Raw genomic sequence first — 21,328 nt, forward strand, 5'->3', positions numbered from 1 at the left:
TGGGAAGAACGCACTCCTAAAACTCGATAAAACGGATTGGAGTCGAGATTCTATGGGACAACGTTGATTGCTGGAATGAATGGATGGATCTTGGGGCGTGCAAATGGCATCCCCCGCAGATTTTTTGCAGGGGCGGTGACATCACAAAGGAGCCTGAGACAAAGCCTGGGATCGAGATCATTGAACGCACTCCCTAATCTTTGATTATTACTTGTTCTAAGTCATAGAGAGGGTTTCAGTTGAGTGTCAAAAGTAATTCGCGTTTGCTTTGGTTTTGCTTAACTTCGTTCAGTGATTGGTTAGAAAAACTCGTCCACTTTCTCACTTGTTCGCACGCATTTTCCCGCGCTTCGCGCCGGTTACATGTATCTGCTTCGAATTCTGATTGGTTCATTGCGCTGTTTCAGTCCCTAGTGATTTTGTTAGAGTAATGGGCCCTTTGCAGCGAACGGTCACATGGTACAGAATTCGCCACGCTGGAGAGCAAGTTGCACACTGGGAAATCCAAAACAAAGCGACTTCATCGAGTCAGCTTGAATTTTCTTTGTTTTGGATGTCCCATTGCGTAGCTTGCTACGCACTGAAACAGAAATCTGTTATAACGAATCCAGAATAGCGAGGCACTGCGTTTTACCCTCGCACGGTTTAGGAACTATCGAAAGGTCATAACATAATTAAACCTTTTTTTTGGCTTGCTTGTATATCGGACAATATTCCCTTAGCTTGCCTGAAAAATAACTGATTGCATGTCTTTAAAATTACACAGTGGCCACTAATGTCGATGCGCCAAATAAAGTATTATTATTATTATTATTATTATTATTATTATTATTATTATTATTATTATTATTATTATTATTTTATTCTTTTTTTTTTAGTTTATTCATTTTTTAATACTAACTTATGGAAACCATTTTGAAAATTATTATTATTATTATTCAGTTATTACTATTATTATTATTAGTATTATTATTATTATTATTATTATTATTATTATTATTATTATTATTATTATTATTGTTTTATTTTATTTTATTTTTTTTTAGTTATTCATTTTTTTTTTTTTTTGCAATTTTAGCTCCGAAAAACCTCGGGCTAAAAGTTTTGCTAAAAGTATAAATAAAACTATTAGCCAAAACGGAGGCTCACAAAATTAACATACTGCGAAACTGAACTAAAATAACGAAATATTTTTGACACCCTGTAAAGGAGGTTTTTAGTAATTTGAGTGCCGTTCGTCTTTAGTCAGGGGCACCCAACATACAACGGTTTATTTCGGTGGATATCTGTTCAGAAGTCCTTAATCGCCTCAGGAATTCGGGTTTAGTTGGAAAGAAAATCGAAAGTTTTCTTCGGCAAAATTGCAGTTCAAAATTTCGCAACACCGACCGGAAACTAATTCCTTTCGTTTTCGAACAGGAAAATATCAAGTCGTTAAAAATACGACAAAACGTCAGCTGGCATTTTCGTAAAACAAACAACAGCTCAGTACTAGATTCAGGGAATAAGATTCTCATCGCTAAAAATTTCTGCAGCTTAAAATTTCACTTAAAGTATCCGAGCAGATTAAATTATATTAGCTTAAACAAATATGTCCTTACTTGTAAAAGGGCAGAAAACTATCTGGCAAGTTGACTAATTATTGCTGTTCTGGTGGCAGAAATAACTCACTCAGTTTCAAATATTCTCCAATCTTTGATATCATTGCTAAACATTGAAGATTTTAGTCAAAACTAATTTGTTATTTATTCAGTTTTTCCCGGCTACAAAAATTGCCTGACCGGCTGTTATTAGTGCAGTGTGACTAAAATGATATTTGGAAACTGAAAGAAATATGCAAAACAGATCGAAGCGGATATAGTAATACTATTCGAAACAGCATTATGTTTCACCTCTTGAGCGCGATATTGAGCCTCGCATTTTAACACAGAGCACTTCAGGTCGTGTTTTTTCTCAAGAGTGAATCGACAATTACACGGATTTGACAATGGCTACTGAGATTGCTCCTGTCGAAAAAGAAGCAAAACCGGAAAGTGATATGGCTATAAATATCGAAAAAATGGAAGAGAGAAGAGTCGATGCGCCGAACGAAGCAAAACCTGAAGAATATAGCAAGTCGGAAATCCCAGATTTAGTGGCGAAATCACTGAAAAAAACTTCCAAACTTAACAGAGCGTTCAGCTTGATTCAAAGCAACTCCATAACACTCCGAAACCTTGTTGTAGCGGCATCGACTTACGGACTTGAACGACTTCTGAATGCTAAAGCTTTTAACTGCCCGGAGAAGAATTACCAGCAATATGGCTTTACGTTCTTATTTGCTCCAGTTGTCATCCTTTTTGGCGTGAATTTGTTGGTCATTGGCGAGATATGGAAGTTATCTTCGAGACTGTTTGTGAAACGATACAGGCGACGAGGGGATTGCGTCGCTCGCCTTTTGCCGAGTTTGCTGAAGGCTTGCGTCGGTCCGGCCGTTTGGTTGACGGTGGCTTTTCTCGAGGAAGATTATTTTGTTTGTGCCAAGCTCGGACCACTTACCGCCCCAGGAAACAATGGAACAAGCGAGCAGCAAATTGTTCAGTGCAAAAGCCAGTCACAAGTCTTGGCTTGGATTGTTCTTGTTGGTCTCGTTATTCTTGGAACTGCCCTGATAGTATGGAGGAATTGTTTTCTTAAAGACAATCTCCTCATGGACAGTAAGTAAGAGGAAGTGTACGTTAAATATATAAACGCAGGGATAGTGGGTGGTCTAAGTGTTGGAAAGAGGTAGGCCGGAACTTGACCAAAAGTCTAGGCTCGATTTTCGCAACTCCTTCGAATCGGACAATCTCGTACCCAGAGTCCTCAGGATCTTTGGCTAGCGGTTAGTCGCCAGGAGAGACTCTCTTTTTGATTGGCTGCCCCGTAACGGTATGCATTGTTCTGCCAGTTCCCCAGAGTCTCTCCTGGCGACCAACCGCTGGCCAAATAGCCTGAGTGCTATGGGCACGAGATTGACCAATATTTACACTCAAACGGAAGTCTAGCGATCTAAAAACGACAGAAAAATCTTCTATCTAAAAAAGAGTTTAATATAACATAAGCTCTTCTTTGCCGATTGGAAAATCCATTAGGAATTAGCCCCCATTTTGAAAGGCCGCGTTAAGAACCGCTGGAAAATGCTTCACTATGTTAGAGGGAGTCGGGTTGAAAGCACCGGGGAGGGCCTGTGTAAAGCAATTTTTCAAGCCAGTGAACTTGTCAGCCATTATGACAGTTAGATACTAGAAGGTATTTTCTTTTTCTTGTTTGTTTTGCATAAAGATGACATTGCATTTTGTTCGTGGGTACTTTGTCTATGCATAGTTTGGGCTTATAGGTATGTTGAGGGTGTTTTAAAAATATTATGACTTAAATCACAACTTCCTTCCACCCCCACCCCACCCCTCTCTCTGGGCGTTAGCTTTCGATGAAACATATATTTATTTTCTTGTTTCCAGATCTCTACTCATATGAAAGGCGAGAGGCCCTGGGAGCTAAGAAAGCGTTCATTGAGCAAATGGGGGCCTCGTATGAGGATGCCAATCTGGACAAAGACCCAAGGACAGGTGAATATGGCAGGAATGAGGAAAAGGTTACAATGTACCACGACGGAGTTCCAGAAATGATAGGAAAGAAGACAGTCGAGGAAATATTTGAAGGTGACAATGTAAAAAATTATTTTTCCCTCTCCAACGTAGCATAATTCGCCGGCGGAAGGGAAGACGGAATTCAGTGTGCCTAGTCACCTGGCCTTTGAGTGAGACTCCCCCCCCCCCCCCCCCCCACAAGCAATGTTGTTATGTTGCTGTGTTTATCTACACTAGTCCGAATGATTTCAGTTGCTATCAACATTGCGTGGGGGGGTACTTTCAAAAATTCGCAATGACAGCACAACGAAGCTTATGGAGAAGTGGTTATAGATATGCAGAATACAAATGTTCACTGGCAACGCTATTTTGTTGGATTGTAGGTTTGGAAGGTCGATTGGGGGAACGCAAAACTATCCGTGTCAATTAAAGCTGAATGCCAATAACTAAGGGTATAATTAATATTTAATCTCCATCCCAGAGATAACCCAAACCTTTTTTCAACCTTTCGGTTTTTGGTTGTATAAAGAGTCCTTACGACAAAATTCTCAGCGATAGGTCGCACACACGTGACACAGACGAAAAAAACAACTTTCCCGGACTAGTCACGAGGGCAATTGGACAATTTTGCGTTCACGCGCGGAAACTGGTGGCATGGATAGTCAAAAACGATTTCGTTTGTGATTGGTTGATTTATTTAGTCGCAGAAACAAGTTGCACAAAAAATAAAGACGAGGGAACAAGCAAATTTTGAAGAGTTCCCGTGAATCAGCCCCATGAATGGGAGGGACAAGTCAGAGGAACCAAGCTTTTGGTCGCCGTGACTATATTTTGTTACAAAAATAGGACAGTTAGTTCACACAAAGGGACTCACCCTGGAAATCTTTTAAAGTAACAGTTCCTAGCTTCAACTAATCTACTCGTGTGTGCCGACATTTGTGGTTAAGGGAAGTGGTCAAAACTACTATACTCGAACAGGACACCAAACCACTAAATAGATGATGGTCTCTGCCTGCACCCCGCTTCCTCAATCTCATAAGATGGTGTCTTTATTGCATAGCCACCCCTCTATCCAGCAGTAAAAAATGACTGTCTAGCAATGCTGACTCTTGATAGTTGAATATTTAGCTGTTTCAAGTCAAATTGTATAGCCAGTAAAATTTTGTCGGGAATGTTCATGAGATAATTGTGTCTTTGATAACCTCCTAAATGCCCAGACAAGGTGGGTCCCCTTAACTTGTAACAAACTTGTTATGACCAGTTCCCTAAATGGTAACCATTGATACAATCCATTGGGGAGGCTCAGTGCGCAATGAAAAAAGTGCGTTGTCCCAGTGCAAAACACGTTGTTCAGAGAAACCAGGACTCAATCAACCTACCCTAACAACTCGTCCGACTTCCCCACATCCGCTTTTAAAATCTATCCAAACACTCAATAATAAATTCATAAGCTCATTGACCTATCAAATGGTCGATAAAACATCACGTGCAGTGGCTTTAAAACCCGATAAACCTCCTCCTTATTAGTATGCGGTGTTTAATATTTTTCTCGTGTGCTAATTTCCAACGTTCACAAAAGCACGCACGCTTTTCTAGGAACACACGCTTGACACACGCTTTTCTAGGAACGTTTTCGAAACCGTTCAAAAAACTCACAGCGCGTGCTTTATCGAGTCTAAAACCACTCGGCTGCGCCTCGCGGTTTTAAATACCGATAAAACACTTCTGCTCGTGGTTTAAACATCACTTAAAATCTAATAATTTCCTTTCAGGCTACAAAGCAGAGGATTGGAAAGAGGGTAACAACTGGCATTACATCCAAGCCTACAAAACGTTCAGAGAAATGTACCCGCGAATTTCTACAGGAAGCCCTATGGATCCTTGGCGAGTAGTGTGGGGAGATGTTCACGATAAAAGAACCCAAAAGAAGTGCAAATTAGAATGTCTGCCTAGCTGTTGCGAAACAAGAAGTTCCTGGAGCGAGCTGGTGCCCCTGAGAATGAAGGAGGTCAGATCTTCTGAATCGGAAGATAACAGAGAATCTAAAGTGTAATGCAACAGTCTATTCCAGCAGTGCCTGACGCTTACAGATGACTGATGCTTAAAGAACTATGGTCTTGTTGATGGACTGGGGGTGGGGTGGGAGGGGAGCAGGAGGGTGTACTTACTAAAGCGCAGTATATCTGCTTTTATAGAGTACTCAACACATCACATCGCAGTTTTCAGCGATCTGATTGGCAATTGGTACTTAAGATGTATTATGCGATACAACTCACTTCCTTATTTGTTTGCCTGCGTTTACAGCTATTTTAATTAAAGTTGTCGGATCAAAGTATAAAGCTATAAGACAAGACCAGTCAAGATTTTGTGGATTTTTTTTGAATAAGTTCATCAAAATCAGCAATGCCTCGTCCGTCCAGTGAAGATATACGATAGCGAGCCATTTGGATGAAAGAAATGTAAGGATATCAAATGGATGAGGTGGCAGCCTCTTTGAAGATGGCTTTAAGCTTTAAACTTTGATCCGACAACGTTAATTAAAATAGCTGTATACGTCGTAGGCTATGAATTCAAGTACAACAAAATTGAATGGCATGGAATATTTTCTGTCAGTGGTCGTCATGCAATTATGCTGTTCAAGCTTAAGGTCGGGTAGAACCCTTGCTATGGATAAATTCATAAGCCAAAATTTTCTGCGGTAGGTATTTACTCCTAAATCTTCTCATCTCTGAATTTGCATATCGCGCAATGGCGGCCGCACGTGCTTCTAAATGCTTGCCAAATTTTCGGCTGCCATTACTAAGTGCAGGCATCTGTAATTGTGATGTCTCGCACTTCCGTAACTGCTTGCAAAGAACTAGCTGCTAACTTGAAAACCTTGCGGTTATCTAGCTGCTAGGCATTTCCTTATATATAACATATATTCAGTGTAATTGTATATTCTTTATGAAAGTCTGTAGTATACAACAATTTGAAAATTGTGAAAATGCTAGGAAATGTGAAATATAGTTGTTGTTGTTGTTGTTGTTGTTGTTTTTGCCCTCAAAATTTGTAGGGGTGGCACATGATAAGCCGAGTATATCCTGATCGTCTTTTACCTGGCGGATCGCACATAAACCATGATGTCAGTTTTAGCTTCTCAAGTTGGAATTGCAACAGTTTTTGTGTCCAAGTTTTCAGCTTGAGAAGCCTTAAGTTGAATGTAATTTTATTATTTATTCTAATCAATAAAGTTGTTGCTGTTGTTCTTAAATAATTGCATTATCTAGTGGTAAATCATAATCTTTTTTGTAGTGTGACATGCCAGCAATGTTTTCAATTTCAAGTCTTGTTCAAAGTTAATACTCTGAAAGGGATCATTGGTCATCGTGATAGAATATAATTATAAACAAAAATTATCCTTTGTCTCACGTCGTAATTACTTTTCAATTGGCTTAAAGATTGGACTTTGAAGCAGTCAATCTTCTTTGTTAAAGTTTTTTGGCAATTCGGGTTCTGTCACATCACAATTAGAACTAGTAGTAATCGAAGATTATAGTGCGTCGACTTAGGCCCTTAGGCACCCTACTGGGTTGCATTAATCATGTTAAGATTACAGGAACCTGTAAGTATAGTTGCAAAACATTAGGTTATTGTCTGGGAACAATTGTCAACAGCCGTTAGAAACGTTTTATGCTACCAGTCCCAGGTGTTTATAGGGCATCCTACCAAGGATGCGGCGAATATTTCAGAAAGAAAAGGATCTTACCTTGTCTTGTACTTTTCAAAGGGAAACCACGAGGAACGGTACGAAACGCGCGCGGGATGTCAAGATGCTATTGTGACGTTTTTATAATGAACGGTGAAAGCAAAGTTCCTCGGAGATGCATGACATGACCACACTGAAGAAACGTCTATGTTTTTTAAAACCATTTTTGACACCTTTTGATATTTATTTTTATAAAAATCACATCCGATACACAACCTCTTTTCTCGATTTCTCGCGCTTTATAATATGCATGTGCACAGAGGTAGGTTCTAAGTACGAAAAGCGGTTTTCTCCACACTGAAAAAGGGTTATATACCCGAAACGCGCGTGTGTGTGTGTGTATATATGTGTGTTTTTTCAAAACATTATTAATATCTATTTTTATATCAATCCCATCCGATATACAACCTCTTTTCTCGATTACTCGCGCTTAGGAACATTTGCAGCGGTAGGCTGCTGCCGCTGAACATTTACAGCGGTAGGCACTGGGTACGAAACGCGCTGGGCATGATGGACTGTCATATTCATTATGCTATTGTGACGGTGCGATTTTGCACCGACATATTTTTGTCGATTTTTTGCGCTAAGGAACATGCGCGCTGGGCATGATGGACAGTATTGGGACGACTTCGATTAGGAAGCGTCTCCTTCGTCGACGCAATAAAGTACAGAAACTTTACCACCAGTGCTTCGTTTATCTTGTCCTGAAATGTTATATCCCTGACGAAAACTTGGTACAGGATAGTCGTTTTCTGTCTCTGACGATCGTACAAGTCAATAATATGTTTTCAACCTTGGGCACGTTCGCACCTTCTGAGGCTGTGAATATAATTATGATAATTTGTGACCACGCACGTGCATACATTGTCCTATTTCAAGCTGTAGCAATGGAATTACAATCAAGAAAAAAGATTTTTAATTAACCGTCCGAAAATACTGCATGAAACAACGAGCTTTCAAACGTAAATTCTATAAGTTTTTGACCTGCACGGGTTCTCAATTTGTATCTCAAAATTTTCATCACTCACGCCGAAACAGAATGCATAGAATAGATTAAAAAGAACGCAAAACAGTTTTGTCAGAAATATTTCGAGTGTTGTCGTATTGTTTAATAAATACATAGACAATGAGAGCAAAGACAAAGCCAAAGTAATTACTTTGGCCAATTACGGAAGACGGAAACAACGCAATAAACCAATCAAAACTCGGAGTAAATACATGCAACCGGCGCCAAGCGCGGGAAAACGCGTGAGAGCAAGGCACGATTCACCATTAATTTTGTGAACTTTCGACACCCAGGGGCTGATTACATGGTGAATTTCAGCCCGGGCTGAAATTTCATCCCGGTAGGCGGGCTGGAATTTTGTTGCGATTACATGGCGAATTTCAGCCCGTGCGCCAAATTTGAAATTTGGCGGAAAGAGTGAACAGAAATCAAAATGGCGTCAAATATTCGACTTGTGAAAATCGGGGCGTTGCTTCCCTCGCAATTCAGCCTTTTGTTAGCACTCAATTTCCAATTTTTTGGGATGGTGGCAGCTGACAAGATGATGGAGCGCAAACGAAAGGTCGGTTCCTCCTCATATATTCGGGCCATCGCTTCCCGAGCAGCTTTATATTGCTTCACCTTATCTGCGTTGAAGTCACTGTTCTGGTAGTCCATTTTCGATTTGTAGTTCGCCAAGCACCGAATAAGTTTTTTGATTTTATCGCCTTTATTCCACTGAAACCTGGTAGCCGCCATCTTGTTTCATTGAAAACAAATCATTGCGCATGCCCACGTCACTTTTCTACCCAGGTGACCTCGCTTTTCAGCCCGGGCTGAAATTTCATTCTGATTACATGAGGTTTTTCAGCCGGTTTGCCCGAGCTGAAATTTCCAGCCCGGTTTCAAAAACCGGGCTGTAAATTTTAGCCCGGGCTTAAACTTTCTTCATGTAATCGCAAACGTCGCTTAAAGAAGATTTGTTCAAGAAACGGGGCTGAAAATTCAGCCCGGGCCGAAATTCGCCATGTAATCGGCCCCTCAGGCCCCGTCCACACGAATACGTTTACATTCGTAAATGCATTCATAAACGTATTGTGCGTTTAGGCCTCCCTTCCACACGTAAACGACGTAAACGATCTCTAAAAACGGATATTTTCGAAACGACCACCAGAGTGGATAAATTTGTAAACGCACAACAACCGGCACAATGATCTACTCTCGTGTAGACAACACAACTTGTAAACGCTTACGTTACGGAGCATGTACGCATGCTCAGTCAAGATTTCATAGCAATTCTGATTCCCAGAAGGCCTCATTTTATTCTTCAGTTATGCATTTGCGACTTTTCTATTGCTTACGTGTGGATAGGCGTAAACGATTTGTTGGGGGATAATCGTTCACGTGTGGTTCTGGTGTGGACAGAAAACTTTGTGTACGAGTGGACGGGGCCTCAATTGAGAACCGCTCCAAAAGTAAGCACAGAAATGTGTATATCTTGATCCGCAGAGGTGCACGGTACCACCGTCCTTAAACCTTAAACCATCTCCAATTTCAGAGCTTACCTTTAAAATTGCCGGTTTTCTCTTTCAAACCAACACGGCAAAAAATATATTCTCTGTGATTAGTTCGACAACTCCGCACCACTTTTTCAACCAATGAGAAGCCAAACGAAAACCAATCGTGCCTCGCTCGCACACGTTTTCCTGCGCTTGGCGCCGGTTACATGTATTTGCTTCGAATTCTGATTGGTTTATTACGCTGTCAATGTCTGTTGTGATTGGACAGAGTAATTACTCTGATTTTGGTTTTACGACACTCAATTATATATACCACGGCTCAAAAATAATGCTTGGCCGATATCGACAGCAAATATTCGATATCATTGATACTGGGGTTTTCCTGAATTGAATATCGATATTCGCGAGAAATAACAGTTCTTCGATGCTACTCACGTGACCACTTGAAACAAGAGGAGGCAGGTGTATTCCACACTCATAATTGAATAAATTATATTTTGAATGAAGCTTAATTTTCCTAATCCCAAGAATTTACTATTTTCCTGTACTTCTCTTGAACAGCCTCCAAACTCGTTTATTTATCCATTGAGCATAAGCACTATCTTGAATAATGAAGTCACAAAACATGGACCATGGTGTCAACTAGTAGTTTTTCGATGTCGATAATAATAAATACGGTGATTTTCGATATTCTTACGACGTGTCTTCAGGTGTGCTTCGCCATTTGTCACATTTGCGAAATTAAAGCGTTCATAAAAATCTTTTTGTCAGGTAGACTGACTGAATAAAATCCACAAAACAAAAGAGAACGACAGACTACGTCAGTTTATCTCAAATAAGTGAAAGCATTGTACTAAAGCGTGAATCAAACATTAAACAGATGTTAAAGCCTTACTTTTAGCGTCGAGTTTCGCTTTAAAATGACACCGTTATAACGACACAAAAGTGGCCAGACCGGCGTGGTTAAGTGCAACATTAGTCATCATTTTCGATCCAACAGTTTAGTTTCAAAATAGCAAATTCCAGAAATTAGTGCTTTGATGTTGACGTTAATGAATTCAACGCTTCAGGGGACACGCAGAAGGGAGGAAGAACGAGCTGAAAAATTAGCTAACTTACAGCCGGAATTTCAGACTAACCGAACAGTGTAACTCATGTAACCAAACGAGCAAAGGCAGCTTCAATATTGAAAACCGCGAGTTGGTGAAAATCACGAAATAATTTTCACAAAACAAACTGAATGCCGAAAATATGAATGACTCAACAAACTTGTATTGATAAGCCATTGACCCGAGTTGAGCCAAGCACTTAGCGAATTCTACGTGCTCGTCTAAGCAGCAGAATTAAAAGCAAAATGGGAACAATTGGAAATACAACTCTCTCTTGTTGATCCATTACTCGCCAAGTCACAGTTCAGTAACTTACAGCCAATATGAACTGTCGCGACATGTTAACATTTATTGTACTCGTCACGAATAAGTTTACTGATCATGCGAAAAAGTGCACATGGAAAGCGTTACTACGGTAACTAGCTGGTTGCGCAATTTACCTTGGTAAAGCAATTTTTACCATGGTAAAGCCTCTAGTGTGACCTCAGCCAATATCAACAAAAAAAAGGTCCTTTGCTGTTAATTGCCTGGCAACAAGCTTAAAACTTCCTGAGTAACCGTGAGTTCATGATTTCGTCATTTCCCTCAGATAATTTTTTCACAACAACTCTTGTTACTGAAAACTATCTAAACTTCCTTTAAAAAAGAAATACGTGAAAAATGCAAAAAAAATTCGTGTTCTCCCAACAGCAGTCGAAACTTTTACCTTGCGATTACTAGTTCGGATGCTCTAGACCACTGAAACTACTAGTATGACAAACATGCACCCTGTATACTGCATAGGACTTCTCGCGGCATTGATTATCATTTACAAGCACAATATTATTTCTGTACATGCAAGCAAACTCAGAACGATTACTTGAAGAACGCTCCATTTTAAAACGACAATCGTTGGCGAGGACCCCCAGACAGTTTTAGACCTCGTGACGGGAATCAGTAACCACTAAAATACAAAATATTTTAGCAAACCTTATTATTGTGTCACGCCTGAATGATTGATACAATCAGTTTAGATATTGCTATTCAGAATAACACGTTTACTAGGTTGGAAATTCTTGTCCATATCTGGTTATATTATAAACTACAGCATAGAGTGGTTTTCATTTGGGTGTTTAAAACCAAAACCAAAGCCGCAATCATGAGATATGTAAACAACACAATGAACCAAGCAGATCTCGAAGCCAATTCATTTAACCGGCGCCAAGCGCGGAAAAACGCTGAGAGTAAATCACGATTGGTTTTGGTTTTGGTTGAGAAAATAGCGCGAGGTTTGCTAGCCAATCAGAGAAAAAAAATAATCCAAAACCAAAACAATTACCAATTACTTTCGACAGCTCTCTTACCAAATGTTACAATTATGTAGACCTTACTTACTACTGTGTATCACTTTATGAGGCTGGTTTATACATCGTATTCACAGCTAGTTAACTAAGCTGTATTACTAACTTATGTTATGTCATGAAAAGCGCTAGTCACTTTGAGTTATAACTCGTACAATGTATATAGCCTTTTTAAGCATCAAACGTTATACATTTACAAAACTTGTTCACACCTGGTTGAGTACCGTTATACATCTACCCTGCATTGCAAGCTGATAACATGTTAGATATTACTATTTAGTATCACGCGATCTTGGTTTGTCAAACTCGATCATACCTGGTTATCAGTAGTGTAAGCTTTATTACGAACTGATGGAATGCAGATAATGCCTTTGAGTATAACACGTAACTGCTTTACAAACTTGCCAGTTCACTCTGAACACATGTTGCTTGTTTACAAAATTGAACTCGTTCACAGCTAGACGGAATAATAGTTCATTGATCAGTGCTAACTAGTTGACTTTCAGACAACACAGCTCACTACATTTGTCAAATGTACGTTTTCTCTTAGTAAACAATAACCTTCCCCTGCCTTCTGTTATGGACATTCTGTGCGAGCGCCACGGCGATACGACCTTTTGTGGTGACTGTTATGCTTGGGTTTGAAACAATCTCAGCTTCGTTGAGCGAGTAGATGCGCTTTATTTTGCCATCAGTTGTGTAAAAAGACAACCACAGATTTTGTTCATTTTTTGAAGCAATCACAATGTGTCCACTCGCCCGATGGAAGGATACGGCACTAGAGCTGTAATCAACCACAAAACTGTCGTATGCCTTCAGTTGAATGAATTCACGAACGCACTTCTTGTCAGGTCGAGTTTCGCAATTATCCAAAACAAAAATGTAACGGTCATTTTCGCAAACGATATCTTCCGCATTGACCAAAATGCCCTCGCCCAAATGGCCTGTAAACTGACATTTATCGCTTTTGGTTTGGTATATTTCAATCTTGGAATGGAGATCCCTGTCGAGTTCTCTCTTTAATACGAGCACTTCATTCTGGTTCACTGCCAGTTTGCAGGCTTTGTACTTGTTCTCACGGACAAGTTGAAAGTTGTCTTGCAGCTTAGCGTTCCCATCCTTATCGAACACTTGAACTTCATCCGGGTTCTGTGTGTCGTTGGTCAACGAAACCAGTAAATATACATTCCCGTTTTCGTCAATATCACCATCTACTACATGATATCGTATATCTGCATCATGCCGAATAGGGAGACATTTCTGGAATTTGCCCCTGTTGTCGAACAGTTTGGGTTCACCGTTGTCTACAATTAGGAACCAACCTTCGCTGCTTGCAGCGATGCTACTTGGGAGATTTAGCTTGTGTTGTTTTTTCGAACCCTTCTGGCCAAACGACCAAACCACAGAACAGGATTCCCTTCGTTCCTTACGAAAAATTTTGTCTAGTCTGGGATCACGCAGAGGATCGATTTCTTGTTTCTCGTTGCCGGTTCCACTGCTGATTTCAACACACGGCCAGATGAAGAGCTCTCGAAATGCGTCTCCGCCAACCTTCTGTGCCACATCAAACACGTATTGATTTAAGCGACAAACATACCACATAATTTCCCTGTTTTCAGGATTTTTCTTCAGCTTTTTGGGACTCACTTTAGGAACATCTTCTAACTCTGTCTTAAATTCCCCTGCAACACGATAATGTATTTTTTGTAGGTCGTATCTGCAAAGATTAAGTGCCAAGGTTGAATCTTCCGTTTCTAACAATGTCGCCAAAATCTTAATTCCAGTAGCGAGGACGCTATCACTGTTCGACAGAGCGGAGTTACTGAGAGCTGAGCCTGATTTTTGACGGGCTTCCTGAAACCTTTTTCTCGCAGTATGATTGCAATCATAGTTTGAGACGGCTTTTATATCAACTCTGGAAACTGCCACTGATGCTAGGGCACCTAGTTCTATGGCCTGTGCTTTAGACGATCGCCCTCTCTTGGGGTTTGTTGGACCGTCCACAGTGTCACTTGGGCTTGTGACTTTCTGATGCCGCACTGATATAATTCTTCCTTCTTCAAAGCGGCTGATACTATCTAGAAGATCTTTTCTTCTTTCAGCTTCAAGTTCGTTCTTGATGGCACTAAAGTCGCTCTCTATCAGCATACTAAGCCTATGATTAAACATACCGCCATCTGACCGCAGCCTTTTCGCTGTATAATTTCGACCTCTGTTAAAAAGCCAGCCAGCTGTGGATTTCAGCACGACCATGACTATCGAATCAACCATCTTGAGTAGATTTGTTTGAGAGAATCTTTAATGCGATAACTAATGTTTTGGTGCAATCAGCAGACTTTATAGTTAACTATGTCGTCACGGGGCGGAGCTCAAGACTGAACGACCGCAAGAGCCGTGAGGTCTGTCAGCCGGAACATACATTAATTGTGTTTGAAATCGGTGAGGGTAAAAGGTGGAAAGAGTTTGCGGAATGGTATGTGGAATATGGTTGGCCAAATGTTGCAAAATTCAACAACTTGCATATTTATATTCAACAACTTTTATTTATGTTCAACAAGATATATTCGTATTCAACGTTTTATATTTATATTCAACAATGCGCATTTTCCTTCAACTTCAACTTAAATTATTTTCGTTCAACAACAATATTTGTTCAACTTCAACTAAAATTATTTTCATTCAACAACAATATTTGTTCAACTTCAACTGTCATATTTATTTAACACTCAACAAAAATAACTGTTCAACTTCAATACAGACTTTTTTCATTCAACAAAAATCATGACTGTTTTGTGAGTTAAGTTCCCGGACATTGTAAATCTCTTCATTCAACAAAATACCCCGTCCCTCCCCACCCACCAATCCCAAACATGGAACCCATTCCCTTCCCGGCACAAAACCTGATTGATTCCCGCCAAAAATCAAAATGGCTACTAGAACAGTAGACGAGCAATCTTTCATGGATTGCTTTGAGGATGTTTTAAGTGTGTTAAACATTTGTGAAGAGGGAGAAAATAGCACTTCCCGATCATTTATTGAGTGGGCTATCAATCGTTTAGACGCAGCAGCAAAATTTGTGGAAAACGTATTACCGGTTGTTAACGAGCACAAAGCAGAGTTGACCGAGGTTGCTAATAATTTGAGAGTACTGTATCATCTTTGGTGTCGAAAATTGACAGAAATGGAGCTAACCAACACTCCAAATTGTACCCACTTAGCAGTTTATCTGCTAAGTCCGCCGGAGCGTACCGTAAACAGAGGACCGGGAAGACCAAAGTACGAGATCGATGAAGAGACTTTGTTACACTTTCGGGCTTTAGGATTCAAGTGGAAAGACATCGCCGGACTTCTTCTAGTTTCGCGATGGACCCTGTGGCGACGGGTACGAGAACTTGGTATTACTGAGGAAACTGGCTTTACAAATATCACAAATACGAATCTTGATGATATTGTGCGTGCTTTCATGAGCGTGCAAGGAGGCCTTGTGGGTTACTCAATGGTTCGTGGCCACTTGAGAAGAATGGGGATCAATGTTCAAAGGGATCGTATTCGGGCCAGCAGTTCACGAGTTGATCCGATCAACTGCCGTTTGAGATGGGCAACAGTAATTTCTAGGAGAGCTTATTCAGTGCCTGGTCCTAACAGTTTATGGCATATAGACGGCCATCACAGTTTGATTACATGGGGTTTCGTTATACACGGTTGTATAGATGGCTACTCTCGTTTAATTTGTTTTTTGAAGTGTTCTACAAACAACAGAAAGGAGACTGTTGAAGGCCTTTTTCTGCAGGGTGTCGAAAGGTACTCGTGGCCATCTAGAGTACGGACTGACCATGGAGGTGAAAACGTTTTGGTATGGGAACGCATGATTGCATTTCGAGGCCAAGATCGTGGATCTGCACTTGTTGGAAGCTCTACACGTAATCAGAGAATAGAGCGGTTATGGCGTGATGTGTTTCGATGTTTCGGTAATGTGTTTTACTACACCTTCAAATCCTTGGAGGAATCTGGTTTGCTTGACATCGCCAATCCCCTTCATTTGTTTGTTCTGCATTATGTTTACTTGCCTAGAATTAATGCTGCAATTGCTAGTTTTGTTGAGGCCTGGAACAAGCACCCCATAAGAACTGAAAGAAATTGGAGTCCGGAACAAATCTGGTCTAATGGAATGATAGACAGGGTGAACGGAAGACTTGTTGCAGTGGCTGATGTGAGAAGTGATGTTAATGTCAGTGGCGATGACTATGAGTGGTTTGGTTTTGACCCTAACGCACCACCTCCACCAGATGATGGTCTGTCTACTGTTAAAGTCAATGAAGTGGATTTGAATCTACCAGATGACATTATCTCTAGGCTAACAAATGAAATTGATCCACTTGAGAATTCAAGTGCTTTTGCCATAGATATTTTCCAGAGGGCCCTTGAGTTCCTGGAAAACTTGCTTTCCAACCACGCTCCTCAATGAAATACTTACTTATAGAGAACTAAACACTGTATTTTTTCCCTAAAATCAGAAACACAAGTATGTAAATTGATGCTTGGGAGGACAGTGTTATGTGGCATCTTCCACAACAGCCCAATTTCGATATTTTAAAGTTCAGCCTAAAACAAGAGATGTCACTGCGAGGCTCTGGGCCATGGGGAAAAACTCACAAACTCTGTAATTTATTCCTCATGTTGAGGTCTATATTGTTTTAGGTTGCTAAATGCTAATTTGCACTTTGTAGTTGTGGTTTGATACATTGTGGAATGGAACATCGTGCATTGTCAGTGATCCTAAAACTAGTGCTATTGTTAATATTTTGCATAGAGGGGAAACTATTGCTTGTGATAGTCCACCTATCACAATTAATTGTTAAAGAACAGGTCACTAATGATTAATATTTATTACAATAATACCATTTTACATGTAATGTTCAATAACAAAATAATGTAAGGAATTTTGTTTGGCAAAACATATCATTTCCAACTAGAATCAGCAGCTAAAGACAATACATACCAATGAGTTTATACTAGAAATGGCAAGGCTTTTTCAATGTTTTAATGCTGGCATAACACAACTAAATTGATCAGTGATTGAACATCAACACTATTGTACCCAGATCATGGGATCTGATATGGGTCAGTACTTTCAATCCATCAAAACAAAGGCATGAAAACTGTTGCAAGTCATCTTTGACTTTAAAGTGGCAAATCCAATTACTACATCTTTCAAATTCCATAGAAGGTTACCAACAACAACTCAGTAATGACCTCTTTTCGGTAAACCTAACAGTACACAAACAGCAACCTATCCATAAGTCTTGCTTACATAAGAGCCTCTAAATGTATAAATTTAGGGCAGTGTTTTTGTTTACACTGAGGTAAAAGACTTTCCAGATGAAGAAAAGGCTGAATCCAGTGAAAGTTCAAACAGACCATAAGAGGGAAAATGATCAGGTAATAACAATGTAAAGGTACATGTTGATGAGGAGATGTAACTTTCACTATGAAAATTTACATTTATTACAAAATTCTGAACTGAAGGCATTGTCTTGCTTCCAGTACAGTACTGCATAAATTGCATCAACCTGGCACTTGACAACTGGTCAACAAATCTGGTCATCATCATCTTGGTGTCCTGTGCTTGCTTGCTTAATTCATCTGGATATTTGAGACAATCTTTAACTGTGGTGGGTGTCAGCTCAACAGGTTTAAAGGTGAACACATTTTCAAAAAGATGTGGGTGCTTTGACATCTCATCAAGGACACCAAGGGTTGTCAATCCTTTTCTCAACTGATCCAATGCCATTTTTCGCTTTGAAATGACCTCATACATCACTATTGACTGAATTATTTTCCCTTTTGTAGACATCTGAAATAGAATATTGTACAAACTCAAACAACTTGAGCAAACAATGATATATAAGCAGATACTTTACTGGCTTTGAACAAATCAACTTAATACAATTGATAGTAAGTATAATTTGGAATGTGGGAAATAATAGATATCAACTTCTAACTTCTCCACCCACCAAAGGGTGGGAAGGAAGGGTAGAAACTAGAACAATACACAGTACAGGATATATTGAATGAAATAAAAACTGAATAAACTAGAGAATGAAAGTTGCATGCCTGTCACAATAAATCAACATTTGTAGGCAAGTTCAACGTTTAAGTGAGCAAAAAAAAAAAAAAAAAAAAACAGTAATTGCAGGGGTATCATTAGAAGGCTGGGCCTGGCTGTCAGCACGGGGGGTACACAATGTCAGCGGTAGCATGCAGGGCAGAACAATATAAATAAAAATATAGTCAAAGCAAATGGTACCTGCAGAACACTTGTCTCTCCACAATGAGCCAACAGATTAATTACTTCATCACTCTTGGCTAGCTCTGCCAGTTCATCATCATCACTGGCATCCATCAGCTTTGTATGAATAAGCAAAAATAGAAATAAATGTTGCAGATATGACTAGAAACCTATATGTACTGGCTGGAGAAGTCTTATTATCTATGAATTGTAGGTGTGGGCAAAAGATAGGCCCTTTTATAAGGCATGGTACACTTTTGATAATCGCTAAAATAAGAGAGCTTAATAGTATGTATTGGAGGGACAGCTGCCCCTCCAATCCATGCTACACTCTCTTATTTTGGTGTATTTTAAAAGTGAACCATGCCTTTGAAATTAAACCAATGATAATGAAATACAGTGAATTTACTACCGGTAATAATTTGGATGCTCTTTCAGATGACGATGTCCATTTTTCAATTCATTCGATTTTAAAAATTTGTACCCAGTCCCCTGCTCGTTTAGAACATGGCTAATTAAGGAGTCTTATCCAATATTAACTTTACCACAAACTATTAGACAATGGATGGTTGTAATGTGGTGTTTGTGAGATGCAGTGTACACTTACTGGATTTACTGTTAAAAGTTAACCTAAAAATAAACTCATAATGTACTGGGCATTTACCTGCATGACTATGTTCCTAGAAAATGGATCTGGAATATCCCAAACATTGCAGTATGCAAATGCACACATAACATCCCCAGTCACAAGGTAATAGAAACATGGCAGAGCCAGACATGGAAAACCTGGGCCTCCTTGCACAAGAGAATGGGCAATCATTTTTCCAACCATTTCAAACATTCCACTCATAACAGCCTGTGGTTGGTAACTTGGCACCTTGTGGGCATTTTCACCTTCAAACAGCACCATTAACTTGCCCTCTACTAAACCTTCAAATAAGTCAGAATAAAACTGCCTCATTACTCCCCCACTGTCTATGGCAGGTTGGCCTTGATAGGTAATTCTCAAAGGGCAGGAAGCATCAAACTGAATTGACTTGTAGTAGACCACTGCATCTTGAACAAGATCACCTTCATCAACTTCTAGTTTCTTTCTTTTTCCTGTCAACTTTTTCCCCAGGATTTCGATGATCTGGACTATTGACTCACACACTGCTGTATTAGAGTCTCCCTGAAGGGAATCCCCCTCAAGAAGAGCATCTGCTGCTGAATCAAGACCACCAAATTCTTGGAGTGCATTGTCAAGTTGTTCATCACTTGCAGATGGCAGCAGCTCTCGCAGTGTTTCCTTATCACTCTGACTGCTTGGACCAGCAATGGAGGCCACCACTAAATCAGCAGAGGTAGATGCCCCATATCCAGATGCACTTACACCCATGCTAGTGAGGCTTGTTTCCGACTGTCCATATTCTGCAATGGATCCATTTCCTGTCGAACTTTCAAATTTCTTGGGCATGGTCAGTGAAAAAGGTGACCTCATCAAGTCATCATCGTCGTCATCTTTAGTTCCTGTGGGTGATGGTTCTTCACATGCGTCGATGACTTCTCTCAAGACATTCAAACGAATGTAAAGCTTTCCCTGACCACATAATTCTTTTACGTGTTTGTAATTCCATTCAAGAGATTTGTTAACGACTGGGGTAGTTACTTTGTTACGCTCACGCTTAACAAAGTCAAAATGTTCTGGTCTTACAAATGGGAAACGCTGCTTCAGTACCTCGGTTATACTCTCTCTGATTTCACTCTCCGACTGGCCTGTCCCCAGCTCAAAATACCCTTTCAGTAGGACCATATCGTCAGTAACTGTGTAGTCGGGAACAAAGCCATTTTCATCCAGATCTTCAGGCTTGTCAAGGAGATGAACGGCTTTGGGGTGGAACTCCTGCTTTGTTTGTTTCTTCTGTTTACCCTTTAGGCGCCATGGATGATTCGTTGTAGCTGCAGGCCTCTTTTTTCCTGTTTGAAAATACTGCGACTGCCCAGTCTGAAAAGAAGACGAAGAAGAAGGACCCGGCTGACCCGGAGTGCCAGTGGCGGGAAAGTCCGGCGCGATGGAATTTGTCATCTCTCGGCTCGCAGATCGAGCTGAACTCGCTATAAGGTCGCGAGTTCTCATCAGTAACGAGGTACTATTTCCCGATCGTTGAAGAGCAATTTCGTTTCGAACGCATTCTCTGACCATCTGTGTCAGTTCTTCCTTAGCATCAAGTTCCGACGTCGACGCCATCTTTATTCAAGGCATAAAGTGATCGGGGGACTGGGTAGTCAAGTTAGCGTATTTAAGCGGGGACGGGGTGGGGAATTTTTGTTAAATAAAGATATTTTGAATGTCCGGGAACTTTCAACAACTTACTTGTATGACAAATATAGAGGGAAGTAGAAACTAGAAGTCTGTATTGAAGTTGAACAGTTATTTTTGTTGAGTGTTAAATAAATATGACAGTTGAAGTTGAACAAATATTGTTGTTGAATGAAAATAATTTTAGTTGAAGTTGAACAAATATTGTTGTTGAACGAAAATAATTTAAGTTGAAGTTGAAGGAAAATGCGCATTGTTGAATATAAATATAAAACGTTGAATACGAATATATCTTGTTGAACATAAATAAAAGTTGTTGAATATAAATATGCAAGTTGTTGAATTTTGCAACATTTGGCCAACCATAGTGGAATGGCGTGCGGAATGGCATAATTATGCGAAATACGATTTACGTGGGAAATAAATTAAC

General features: G+C 40.0%; 3 protein-coding genes across 3 annotated transcripts; 2 read left to right on the plus strand and 1 right to left on the minus strand.

Annotated features, from left to right (window-relative positions):
• The first annotated feature begins 1,729 nt into the window (after positions 1-1,729).
• Positions 1,730-6,631, plus strand: LOC146473918 (uncharacterized). Its single transcript, XM_085117959.1, has 3 exons — positions 1,730-2,696; positions 3,480-3,680; positions 5,381-6,631. Exons 1-3 carry the CDS (start codon positions 1,988-1,990, stop codon positions 5,659-5,661), a joined length of 1,191 nt encoding a protein of 396 aa, XP_084974085.1. The 5' UTR covers positions 1,730-1,987; the 3' UTR covers positions 5,662-6,631.
• Positions 6,632-14,804: 8,173 nt separating this feature from the next.
• On the plus strand, positions 14,805-17,271 carry LOC146473919 (uncharacterized). Its single transcript, XM_085117958.1, has one exon. It carries the CDS (start codon positions 15,237-15,239, stop codon positions 16,773-16,775), a length of 1,539 nt encoding a protein of 512 aa, XP_084974084.1. The 5' UTR covers positions 14,805-15,236; the 3' UTR covers positions 16,776-17,271.
• Positions 17,272-17,391: 120 nt separating this feature from the next.
• On the minus strand, positions 17,392-21,238 carry LOC146473920 (uncharacterized). The gene is made up of 3 exons (XM_085117618.1): positions 19,264-21,238; positions 18,618-18,716; positions 17,392-18,164 (listed from the first exon to the last, which is right to left on the minus strand). Exons 1-3 carry the CDS (start codon positions 20,824-20,826, stop codon positions 17,664-17,666), a joined length of 2,163 nt encoding a protein of 720 aa, XP_084973744.1. The 5' UTR covers positions 20,827-21,238; the 3' UTR covers positions 17,392-17,663.
• Between the last annotated feature and the right edge of the window lie 90 nt (positions 21,239-21,328).

The sequence above is a fragment of the Pavona decussata genome, unplaced genomic scaffold, assembly GCF_977016875.1.
Source record: "Pavona decussata unplaced genomic scaffold, jaPavDecu1.1 SCAFFOLD_92, whole genome shotgun sequence".
In the NCBI taxonomy this organism is placed as follows: domain Eukaryota; kingdom Metazoa; phylum Cnidaria; class Anthozoa; order Scleractinia; family Agariciidae; genus Pavona; species Pavona decussata.